Source organism: Arachis hypogaea, chromosome 14, assembly GCF_003086295.3.
Source record: "Arachis hypogaea cultivar Tifrunner chromosome 14, arahy.Tifrunner.gnm2.J5K5, whole genome shotgun sequence".
Taxonomy (NCBI): Eukaryota; Viridiplantae; Streptophyta; class Magnoliopsida; order Fabales; family Fabaceae; genus Arachis; species Arachis hypogaea.
In genome coordinates, this window is record NC_092049.1 from 23,863,898 (window position 1) to 23,876,717 (window position 12,820).

The window sequence follows — 12,820 nt, forward strand, 5'->3', positions numbered from 1 at the left end:
GATGAATTGCTTATATCTTTCCCAAGCTTCATAGAGGGGCTCACCTTCCTTCTGTCTGAAGGTTTGGATTTCCACTTTAAGCTTGCTCATATTTTTGAGGTGGAAAGAATTTGGCCAGGAAAGCACTGACCAGCTTTTTCCAAGAGTTCAGGCTTTCCTTAGGTTGTGAATCCAACCATGTTCTAGCTCTGTCTCTTACAGCAAAAGGGAAAAGCATAAGCCTGTAGACCTCGGGATCAACTCCATTGGTTTTGACAGTGTCACAGATTTGCGAGAATTCAGCTAAGAACTGATGAAGATCTTCCAATGGAAGTTGATGAAACTTGCAATTCTGTTGCATTAGAGAAACTAATTGAGGCTTAAGCTCAAAGTTGTTTGCTCCAATGGCAGGAATTGAGATGCTTCTTCCATAGAAATTGGAAGTTGGTGTAGTGAAATCACCAAGCACCTTCCTTGCATTGTTGTTGTTGGGTTCGGCCATAGCTGTTTTCTCTGTTTCGAAAATTTCAGTTAGGTCGAGTATTGTGCTTTAGCTTCTCTTAGTTTCCTCTTAAGAGTCCTTTCAGGTTCAGGATCAGCTTCAACAAGAATGCCTTTATCCTTGTTCCTGCTCATATGAAAGAGAAGAGAACAAAGAAAATATGAAATCCTCTATGTCACAGTATAGAGATTCCTTTATGTGAGTAGAAGAAGAGAAGAATAGAAGAATGAGAAGAGAAAAATTCGAAGACAGAGAAGAAGAGGGGTTCGAATTATGAGTAGAAGGGAAGTGTTAGTAGATAAATAAATAAATAGAGAGAGATGAGAGGGAGGGTTTTCGAAAATAATTAAAAAGAGAAGGAAAATATTTTTGTTTTTATTAAAAAAATACTTATAATTCGAAAATTAAAAAGAGAAACAAAATAAAATTTGAAAACTAATTAAATTATTTAATTAAAAAGATTTTTGAGAAAGTGGTTAGTGATTTTCGAAAATCAGAGAGAGGAAAGTAGTTAGATAGTTTTTAAAAAAAGATAAGAATTTTAAAAATCAAACAAAAAGTCAAGTAGTTAATTGAAAAAGATTTGAAAATCAATTTTGAAAAGATAAGAAGTTAGAAAAGATTTTGAAATTAAGTTTTGAAAAAGATATGATTGAAATTTATTTTGAAAAAGATTTGAAAAAAAATTTAAAAAGATTTGATTTTTGAAATTAAAGTTGATTACTTGACTAACAAGAAACAAAAAGATATGATTCTAAAATTAAAGATTGAACCTTTCTTAATAGGGAATAATAACTTATAATTTTGAATCAATCACATTAATTGTTAGTAAAGATTTTGGAAAAATATGAGATAAAAATAAGAAAAAGATTTTGAAAATTAATTTTCAAAATTTTGAAAAAAAATGAAAAAAAATGAAAAAGATTTGATTTTTGAAAAGGTTTTGAAAAGATAGAATTTTTAAATTAAAAATTTAACTTGACTCATAAGAAACAACTAATTTTTTTTGACTCAGTCAACTCAAATATTCGAAATTTATGAGAAGAATAAGGGAAAGATAATTTTTTTTATTTTTGAATTTTCAATGAAGAAAGAGAAAAACAACAAAATGACTCAAAACATGAAAATTATGAATCAAAACAAGAAAAATATGCAAGAACACTTTGAATGTCAAGATGAACACCAAGAATACTTTGAATGTCAAGATGAACATCAAGAACATGTTTTTGAAAATTTTTAAGAAAAGAAACACATGCAAGACACCAAACTTAGAAATTTTTAATGTTTAGACACTAACAAATTGAAAATGCATATGAAAAACAAGAAAAGACACAAAACAAGAAAATGCAAAGATCAAATAAGGAAAATCATCAAGAACAACTTGAAGATTATGAAGAACACATGCATGAATTTTCGAAAATTTTAATGAAAATTAAAAATATGCAATTGACGCCAAACTTAAAATTTGACACTCTACTCAAAGATGAAACACAAATTTTTTTTGGTTTTTATGATTTTATAAAATTTTTTTCTATTTTTTTGAAAATTAATTGGAAAAAGAGAAAATAAGGAATTCAAAATATTTTAATGAGAATTCTAGGAATCATGCAATGTTAGCCTAAAACTCCGGTCCAGGAATTAGACATGGCTTACTACCCAGCCAAGTTTTCAGTGAAAGCTCCCGTCCAAAACACTAGACATGGCCAATGGCCAGCCAAGCTTTAGCATATCATTACATTCAACAGCAAGATTGATAGAAATCAGCAAGCTCTTGTGATGATAAGTTGAAACCTCGGTCCAAAAGATTAGACATGGCTTCACAGCAAGCCAGAGTTCAACAAATCATCATGAAACTCTAGAATTCATTCTTAAAAATTCTGAAGACATAGAATAATTTATTTTTCGAAAACTATATTATTAAAAAAATTTTTTTTTTGAATTTTTTTTCGAAAATAAAAAGCTTAAAAATAAAATAAAATTACCTAATCTGAGCAACAAGATGAACCGTTAGTTGTCCAAACTCAAACAATCCCCGGCAACAGCGCCAAAAACTTGGTACGCGAAATCGTGATTATTCATTCCCTGGCTATAGCGCCAAAAATGTGGTGTGGGAGAACGTGATCTCAAGACTTCTTCACAATTCTGTGTAACTGACCAGCAAGCGCACTACGTTGTCCAAGTAATAAACCATACGTGAGTAAGGGTCAATCCCACGAAGATTGTCAGCTGTAAGCAAGCTATGGTCATCTTGTAATTCTCAGTCAGGCAGATTCAAATGGTTATGAGGTTTTGATAATTAAAATATAAATAAAATATAAATAAAATATAAAATAAGATAGAAATACTTATGTAATTCATTGGTGGGATTTCAGATAAGCGTATGGAGATGCTTCTTGCTTCTGAATCTCTGCTTTGCTACTATCTTCATTCAATCATTCATACTCCTTTCCATGGTAAGCTGTATGTTGGGGGATCATCGTTGTCAATGGCTACCGTCCGTCCTCTTAGTGAAAATGGCCCAAATGCGCTGTCACTGCACGGCTAATCATCTGTCGATTCTCACTCATGTTGGAATAGGATCCATTGATCCTTTTGCATCTGTCACTATGCCCAACACTCACGAGTTTGAAGCATGCCACAGTCATCCCATCCCAGATCCTACTCAGAATACCACAGACAAGGTTTAGACTTTCCGGATCTCAAGAATGCTGCCAATTGATTCTAGATTATACCACGAAGACTCTGATCTCAAGGAATTGAAGGCTCTGCTATCAGGAGAGACAATCAAATGCATGGACTAGGAATCCAAGAGATATGCATTCAAGCTTGTTTTCATGTAGAACGGAAGTGTTTGTCAGGCACGCGTTCATAAGTGAAAATGGTGATGAGTGTCACTTGATCATCACATTCATCGTGTTCTTGTGTGCGAATGAATATCTTAGAATAAGAATAAGCTTGAGTTGAATAGAAAAATAATAGTACTTTGCATTAATTCATGAGGAATAGCAGAGCTTCACACCTTAATCTATGGGGTGTAGAAACTCCACCGTTGAAAATACATAAGTGATAATGGTCCAGGCATGGCCGAATGGCCAGCCCCCTAAACGTGATCAAGAGATCAAAAGTGATACAAAGATAGTTTCAAAAATGATCTAAAGATGTGAAATTAATCACTAAAAGTAGCTTTTATACTAAACTAGTCACTAGGGTTTACAGAAAATACGTAACTAAGTGCAGATAGTGCAGAAAATCCACTTCCAGGGCCCACTTGGTGTGTGCTTCGGCTGAGCATTGAAGCTTTCACGTGTAGAGACTCTTCTTGGAGTTAAACGCCAGCTTTGGTGCCAGTTTGGGCGTTTAACTCCAGCTTTTATGCCAGTTCTGAAGTTTAATGCCAGAATAGGGTAGAAAGTGGGCGTTCAAATGCCAGTTTGCGTTATCAAAACTCGGGCAAAGTATGGACTATTATATATTGCTTGAAAGCCCAGGATGTCTACTTTCCAACGCAATTAAGAGCATGCCAATTGGGATTTTGTAGCTCCAGAAAATCCATTTCGAGTTCAGGGAGGTCAGAATCCAACAGCATCTGCAGTCTTTTTTCAGCCTCTGAATCAGATTTTTGCTCAGGTCCCTCAATTTCAGCCAGAAAATACCTGAAATCATAGAAAAACACACAAACTCATAGTAAAGTCCAGAAATGTGAATTTTTCTTGAACACTAATAAAAATATACTAAAAAGTAGCTAGATCCTACTAAAAATTACCTAAAAATAATGCCAAAAAGCGTATAAATTATCCGCTCATCATCATCTCAAGTGGCTTCTATAGATATGTATTTTCAGGTTCAAATACCTCCACCACCTCATTCTTCATTGAAATTTTGCTTGACACAGGTTCCTCTTCTTCTTGCTCTTCCATTTCCTCCTCTTCATCTTCTTTACTCAGCAGTTCTAAGTTTCTCCTGATTTGCTCTAAGTGCCCATCCATCTTTTGAAGAAGAATTTCTTGTTCTCTCCAGGATTGTTCTTGCCTTTCTAACAATTCCTTGGACTTTTGAAGGGGATCATCAGATACTAGCTCAAAAGACGAAGGTTGAGAGGAATTTTGTGGATATGGGTGTGTTGTGGTGAGGTTATTTTGAGTGGTATAGAATGAATCTTGTGAGTTGTGGAATGGATTTTGTGAATGTTGAAATGAGTCTTCTGTGTAGTGAAATAAATCTTGTGGTTGGTGAGATGATTTATATGGATCTTGAGAGAGGCTTTGTGTTGAGGCAAAATCACGTGATGAAGAATTTTCAAGTGGAAAACTGGGAGGTGAGGTTGGACAATTTAGCATGAAGGAATTGAAGGTTTGCTCAAGTGATGATGGCTTTTGATTAATGGAGTATGACACATTGGGTGCTCTCTGATTTTGATCCTCCCAAGCACAACTTGAGGAATTGTTGAATTCATCACAGTATGGATCATCTTGTGTCATTGGGGGACAATCTTGCATGAACTTATTGAAAGCACACTCCAGTGATGATGTTTCTTGATGAGGGGAGTATGGATCATCAAGATCCCTTTGATTTTGACCCTCCCAGTCACAATATGAGTGGTCGTTATAGTAGTACGAGTCATCTTGTGGCTCTGGGAGGTGTTCATACTCTTTCATTCCTTGATGATACTCCCAGCCACCATTAGAATAATGACTTGAATCATTTTGTGGTGGTGTAAAATATCCCATATAATTCTCTTGCTCATCTTGTGGTTCTGAAGCATATCTCCATGGATTGGAGTGCTCAGGATCTGTAATTTCTTGGTGATATTCCCAGCCACCATTAGAAATTGGTGATGGTGGGTAATATCCCATAAAAATTGTTTGATCCCAAGATGAGTTGAGCTCCATTTGAATTTTGTAAAACACATCACAAATAAAAATTGAAAATTCATGTCACAGAGAAGAATTTCTTAGTGAGGTAATAACTCAAACACCTTGCTATCAACTTAAAACAGAAAACAAAAACAAAGAAAATTCTTAATCTAGACTTCTCACCCACTTAATCATTGTCGATCTATATCAATTCCCGGCAACGGCGCCAAAAACTTGATGAGGGAAAAACGATTCCACACAAACTCACCCACCGGCAAGTGTACCGGGTGGCATCAAGTAGTAATAACTCACAAGAGTGAGGTCGATCCCACAGGGATTAATGGATCAAGCAACTTTAGTGAGGTGATTAGTTTAGTCAAGCTAACAGTGTTGAATTGAGTGAAATTGAACTAGCAGAAGGTAAATTGCAGTGAATTAAAAGTGCAGAAGAAGTAAATTGCAGAAACTTAAAGTGCAAGAAAGTAAAAGAGCTGAAACTTAAATTGCAAGAAAGGTAAATGATTGAAGCTTAAAGTGCAAGGAATTTAAATTGCTAAAACTAAATTGCAAGGGAACTTAAATTGCATGAAGAATAAAGGGATTTGGGTGCTGGAAATTAAAGCAGAACAGAGAAATGTGAAGTGCAGTAAACTAAAGAGCTCTCAGATTAGGAAATTCAGAAACAGATCAATTCAGTACCAAAACAGAAATGTAGAAGTACAGAAGAATCAAAACAACAAGAAGACTTAGATCAATTCTGAAATCCTAAAGAGAAATTAACAATTTCAATGAAATAGCAAAAATAGAAAGAAAGCCAAGAGCTCAATTGCTCTCTCGATCAAAACAGAAAAGAAATTACAGAGGAAAGAAAATGAAACAGAAAAGAAAAGAAAACCTAGATCTGATTTCCAATTCTCAAATTCAAAAAAGAAAATTAAAAGAGAGCTCTCTATTCTACTCCTACTCCTACTGCTCTCTATTAGAGCTAGCCTTTCCTTCAATGAAATGAAACTAATGCCTTTATATAGGCTTTACAAAATGAAAAATGAAATTGAAATTAAAAATAAATTACAATTTAAATGAAATTCCTAATCTAACTGTTTCTTGTGCCTTTGAGTGATGTCAATGGGCTTTGTTGGTTCGGCCTTGAATGAAAATGGGTTGGAGGTGCATTCTCTAGTGGAGCGTTCGGTTAGGAAAGTGAACGCGCCGTTCACTTTGCTTGGTGCTTCCTCACATGCCAAGTTTTCTTCTAGCGTTCCCTTTCTGAACGCTGCGTTCCTTTTCTGAACGCTGGCTTCTCATGGGCACTCCCTTTGGTTGAGCGTTCCGTTCCTTTGCAGCGCTCCCTTGGTCGAGCGCTTCTCTTAGCGCTCCCTTGGTTGAGCGCTACGTTCCCTTTTTTGAACGCCCTTAGTGCATGGCGCTCACTTTGCTAACGAGCGCTACTCCAAATGTTGGCTTTTGAGCATGGTTTTGGGCCTTAAAGATGCCTATCACTTGTGCTTCAATTTCATGCCAAATATAGATTGTTATATATCGTTCGAAAGCTCTGAATGTCAGCTTTCCAATGCAACTAGAAGCGCATCAATTGGACATCTGTAGCTCAAGTTATGGTCCTTTGAAAAAGGCATGGTTGCGCTGTTTGGAGGCCGCTGGCGCTCTTTTAGTGAGCGCTACGTTCACTTAGTGAACGCTGGCTGTTTGGAGGCAAAGTTAGCGCCAGCTTCTGAAGTCCAAAGTTAATGTTCACCCCATACTATTATATATCTTTGGAAAGCTCAGGATGTCTACTTTCCAATGCATTTAAGAGCGCATCATTTAAAGCTCTACAGCTCAAGTTATCCTCCTTGGAAAGTGAAGAGGTCAGCTGGCCTTACTGCAGGGTGATACTATGTTCATCTTTGTACTTTCAGGGTAAGTTTTCTCCCTCGGATTTATTGTCCACCATGCAGTGCCATATATTCTTGGAAAGCTTTAGATTTCTACTTTCCAATGCCACTAAAATTACCTCATTTGGAGTTTTGTAGCTCGAGTTATTCTTGTTGGAGTGTGAAGAGGTCAGGGTTGCAAATCCTCTTTGCTTCTCTTTGAGTTTGTTTCCAACTCTTTTGTCACCTTGGGAGTGTGATTCTTCTTTTAGTGCTTTTATTGCTTCTTTTTTTACTTATTTCCTACAAAGTTTATAAAATCAAAAGATCAAAGAAATATACCATTTAAGCACAAAAGCATTCAATATTTAAGCACTAATCATCAATTTCTAGTATGAAAAAGCATAGAAAAACATGACATGATGACATGTCATCATTGCTCCTACTTCTTTGGCAAGTTTTAGTCCTGCGATCAGGGCTTCATACTCGGCCTAGTTGTTAGAAGCGGGAAACTGAAATTTCAAAGAAACTTGTATTTGAGTTCCTTCTTTACTGACTAGTATTATGCCTGCTCCACTTCCGACCTTATTGGAAGACCCATCTACATAGAGTTCCCAGGTATTGGAGGTCTCAACCTGATCAACTGTATACTCTGTGACAAAGTCGGTGAGGCATTAAGCTTTGATGGATGTCAGAGTTTCGTATTTCATGTCAAACTCGGATAGCCCTTTGTCCCATTGGACCATCCGACCTGCTATATCAGTCTTTTAGAGTATCTGCTTCATGGGTTGATTTGTTCGGACCATTATGGCGTGTACCTAGAAATACGGTCAGACTCTCCTAGATGCCACGATTAAGATGTATGCAAAATTTTCTATTTTTTGATACCTTAACTCTGGCCCTTGTAAGACTTTGCTAGTGAAATAGATAGTGTGCTGTCCAACCTCATCTTCTCGTATCAGTGTTGATGCTACTGCCTTTTCCGCAATAGCTAGGTACAACACCAACTCCTCTCCGGTTTGTGGCCGGGTAAGGATGGGTGGTTCACTTAAGAATTTCTTGAATTCTTGAAAGGCCTCTTCGCATTTGAAGGTTAACTTAAATTGGCATCCTTTTCTAAGTAGCAAAAAAAGTGGTAAGGATCTTAAGGCTAATTCTGCCAAAAATTTGGACAAGGCTGCAAGTTGGTCATTTAGCTATTGGACTTCTTTTAAACAAGTCGGACTCTAAAATTGCTCTACACTAGTCAGGGTAAGCCTCAATTCCCCTTTGCGTGAGCCTAAAACACAGGAATTTTCTTGCTTCTACTGCAAAGGTGCATTTGGTGGGATTTAGTCGCATCCCATGCCTCCGTATGGTGTCGAAGACTTGCGAGAGGTCGGACAGAAGACTAACCTCATCCTTGGTCTTTACTAACATGTCGTTCACGTATACCTCCATTAGGTTTCCGAGGTGATGTGCAAACATCTTGTTCATCAACCTTTGATATGTGGCCCCCGCATTTTTTAATCCAAAAGGCATGACCACGTAGCAGTAGTTTACTTTGGACATGACGAACGACGTCTTCTCCTTGTCTGATTTATACATTGGGATTTGATTGTATCCCAAGTAGGCATCCATGAATGATAAGTACTAGTATCCTGAAGAAGAATCCACCAAAGCGTCAATGTTGGGCAGGGGATATGGGTCCCTTGGACAAGCTTTGTTTAGGTCGGTGTAGTCGACGCACATCCTCCATTTTCCATTCCTCTTCTTTACCAGTACCACATTTGCTAACCATGTCCGATATGTGACCTCCCTGACGAATCCGACTTCAAGTAGAGCTTGAACTTGTTCTTCGACCACTTGAGCTCGCTCTGGTTCGAGCTTACGATGCCTTTGTTGGACAGGTCGGGATCAGGGATAGACCACCAGCTTATGCATCATGAACTCGGGGTCTATTTCGGGCATATCAGAGGTATTCCAAGAGAAAATGTTGGAATTTTCTTGTAGGAGTTTTACGAGCTTCTTCTTCAGATTTGCTCTCATATTGACTCCTATGTTGGTATTTTTTCCGACTTCTTCCCTGATTTGGACTTCTTATGTGTTCCCCTCAGGTTGTGGCAATAGCTCTTTTATTCCTTGGACTCTTCAGAGCCCAATGGCATTGACTTCTTTACCTTTACCTCGCAGGTTCAAGCTTTCGTTATTTTCTAGCCAGTTTTTGATCTCCTTTGATGGTAGCAATTCCTTCCTGTGTGGAAAATTTCATGCAGAGGTGAGGAGTTAAAATAATAGCTCCTAACCGATTCAACGTTGACCTACCAATTAAGGCATTGTAGGCTGATGCTACATCCACAATAATGTAATCAATGCTTAGGGTTTTTAACTTCAATCCCTTTCCAAAAGTAGTGTATAAGGAAGTGAACCCTAGTGGCTTAATCGGTGTGTCTCTCAATCCAAAAAGAGTATCAGGGTAGGACTTCAACTCTTTTTCTTCCAACCCTAGTTTGTCGAATGCGAGTTTGAACAGTATATTGGCTGAGCTTCCTTGGTCCACCAAAGTTCTATGTAAATTTACATTAGCAAATATCATAGTGATTACTATGGGATCATCATGCCCTGGTGCAATTCCCTGCACATCCTCTTTTGTAAAAGAGATGGTAGGGAGATCAGGAGTCTTTTCTCTAATGTGGTAGAATTCTTTCAAGTATCTCTTTCGAGACGACTTGGTCACTCCTCCACCAGCAAAGCCTCCTACTATCATGTGAACGTGTCGTTCTGGCATTTGAGGGGGCTGACCTCTTTGGCTGACTTCTTCATCGTCCCTCTTCCTCTTTCCTTGATTGTCTGACCTTTCCATGAGATATCTATCCAACTGACCTTCCCTGGCCAGCTTTTCTATCATATTTTTTTTGGTAATAACAATCATTTGTAGAATGTCCATACAGTTTATGGTACTCACAGTACTCATTGCAGCTTCCCCTTTTAATTTTTGATTGGTCACGGAGGGGGAAGTTTTCCAATGTGATAGATTTCCCTGTAGACATCAATGAGAGAAACTCGTAGAGGGGTATAATTGTGATACCTCCTAGGTTTCTCCGAGATGTACTCTTCCTTTTTCTTGGGGCTCTTTTTCCTTTTTCTGTGCTTGGTGAGAATTCCTCGGTTGCCAGATTGGTTTTTGTAGCCTGGCATTCTCTTCCGTATTGATGTACTTTTCAGCTTGTTCTTATACATCACTCAAGGAAGTGGGGTGTCTCTTTGAAATGGATTGGGAAAAGGGGCCTTCTCGGAGACCGTTGACTAATCCCATTATTATTGCCTCAATGGGTAAGTCCTGAATCTCCATTCATGCCTTGTTGAATCTCTCCATTAAGTCGCTGACCTCTTGTTTGACGCTGAGCAGGCTGGGTGCATGCATGACCTTGTCCTTCTAAATTAAAAACCGCGTAAGAAATTTATGCGCGAGGTCATCGAAGCTAGTAACAGACCTAGGGGGCAGGCTGTCAAACCATTTCATGGCCGACTTTGTTAAAGTTGTTGGGAAGGCTTTGCAGTGAGTAGCGTCTGAGGCATCGGCTAAATACATCTGACTTTTAAGATTGTTGAGGTGGTGCCTTGGGTCGGTCCTCCCAGCATACAAATGCATGTTAGGACTATTGAAGTTTCTAGAAACTCTGGCCCTCATGATATTTTCGGTGAAAATATCTTCACCTCCCAACGGGGTATCTTTCCGAGTTGTGCGTGAATTCCTCCCTCGAATGTCGAATTCCAGCTTCAAGAGCTTGTCCTCCAGCTCTCTTCGTTGCTTGATTTATCTATTCATATTTCTCTCTGCCTCCCGTTGTCATTCCAATTCTTGATCTAGTTGTTCAAGTCGGCCATGGTGTCCGTGCAATAGCCCCATGAAGTAAGTGGAGTGGGGTTGTTCTTCTCCTTGCCAGTGCCGAACCTCGAAAGGGGTCCTTCTATGATGATGTGCACTTGAGGTTCCTTCTCCGCATGGCTCCTTCGTCGCTGGGGAAGGCACCACGAGAGCTTGGTCATTATTGACAGTGTCTTAGTACTTGGGATTTGATTCAGATGCGGTATGTCTGTCTTTGAACTGATCATCCGCCATTGGGTGTCAACTTCCAGGTCCCCGGTAATGGCGCCAATGTTCTGAGGGTTACCTGAAACTAGATTGTCTTTGGGCTCGTAAGTGAGGCCTAAATATTTAATGGATTAGGTTCTGACTTAATCCACATTTGGTAGCCGTCGTCCGAGTTGTCAATGAGAGCGTGGGGGGAGGGGGTGGTACTTGCAAAACACTCCGATGCTTAAGTTAGCGGATAAGCCAATAACTACTATTGGAGTAGTTCCACTACTGGTGGTGGATAACCATCCTTTTATCTTAGTATTGTTGAGATCTCTCTTCCAGAAGTGGATGAGAGATATTAGAGAAGGTTATGACTCCTTCAGGGGGAGTTGTCATCTATAACATTCTTGCCCGAGCTCATAAGAGGTCGGGTATACAGTGGATGTGTAAGAACCGCGACTAATTAACCGCTTAATTAATTAAATTGCCTAAATTAGGTTCCGAAAATTTAGAATGAGATTTAAATATGATTTTTGGACTCAGTAGATTTTTCTGAGTTAGCTGAACCCGTGGAATCAGTTTAAGTCTGTCCGGTACTGTGCGAAAATAATTAAAAACAGTATAAAACCTTAGGAAAATATTTAGAGTTGAAAACCGGGCGTTAATTTTAAAGGTTTGGCCCGAAATTGGGCCAAACGGGCTAAAAATGTTAACGGGTTGGACCGGGCCCAAGTTGGGCCCAAACCCAACATATATAAGTTCATTAAAGGAACTCATTCAGCACACAACATACACAAACACAACATAACCCAGTTGAGAAGAGAAGAGGGAAGAGGGTTTCCATAACACTATTCATCATCATCTTCCCAAGCTCATAACTTGAGCTACGGAGCTCCGATCTCCGTACCGTTTGTGGCCACGTGATCACCACGAAGAGCTCTATAAGACCCACCTAAAAAACTGATAAGGAGATCACGAAGTGTTTCTCAGCCTTTCCTTCAAAAATTCGAAAATATAGTGTTTGGGGTTTTTGAGATTTTGGTGCTTTGATGTGTTTAGGATTAATCTAGCTTGAGAAATCTATTGCGTTTTGCTTTCAAAACTTTTGGGCAAGGTAAGAGTGTCTTAAACCCTTGTGAATTTTGAGTGTGATGAACCCTAGGTTGATTGGTTATGAATTATGTGTATTTATAGCTTGAAGTTGTGATTATTGGCATTTACTTGGAGCTTTGGAGTTGAATTGGTGGCTTGGTTATGCTTGAAAGCTTGATTTCACTCATATTGGGTTTTAGTGCATATTGAGAATCGGCCAAGGTATGGTTTCAGTTTCCTCTATGTAATATATAATATTCCTGGACACTTAGGCTAGTGACCCATAGGATAGTTGTGGATTGAATTGATTGTTGGATTTGATGATGCATGTTGATGGTGTTCACTTGATAATGTGTGAGGATATGAATGCTTGTGTTGGTTTTGATATGTTGAAATGAGAATTATGATGATGCATGATAATTGAAACTTGTGAGTAGTGAGAATTGGTGTAAGTGTGTAATAT

General features: G+C 38.4%; 1 protein-coding gene across 1 annotated transcript; it reads right to left on the reverse strand.

Annotated features, from left to right (window-relative positions):
* Window positions 1–9,390: 9,390 nt before the first annotated feature.
* Window positions 9,391–10,158, reverse strand: LOC140178541 (uncharacterized). The gene has a single exon (XM_072215717.1). The coding sequence runs from the start codon at window positions 10,156–10,158 to the stop codon at window positions 9,391–9,393; it is 768 nt and encodes a 255-aa protein (XP_072071818.1).
* Between the last annotated feature and the right edge of the window lie 2,662 nt (window positions 10,159–12,820).

What these genes read in the sequence shown, in the direction of transcription:
- LOC140178541 (XM_072215717.1), bottom strand. Translation starts at nt 10,158, where the DNA reads ATGAGTACTGTGAGTACCATAAACTGTATGGACATTCTACAAATGATT.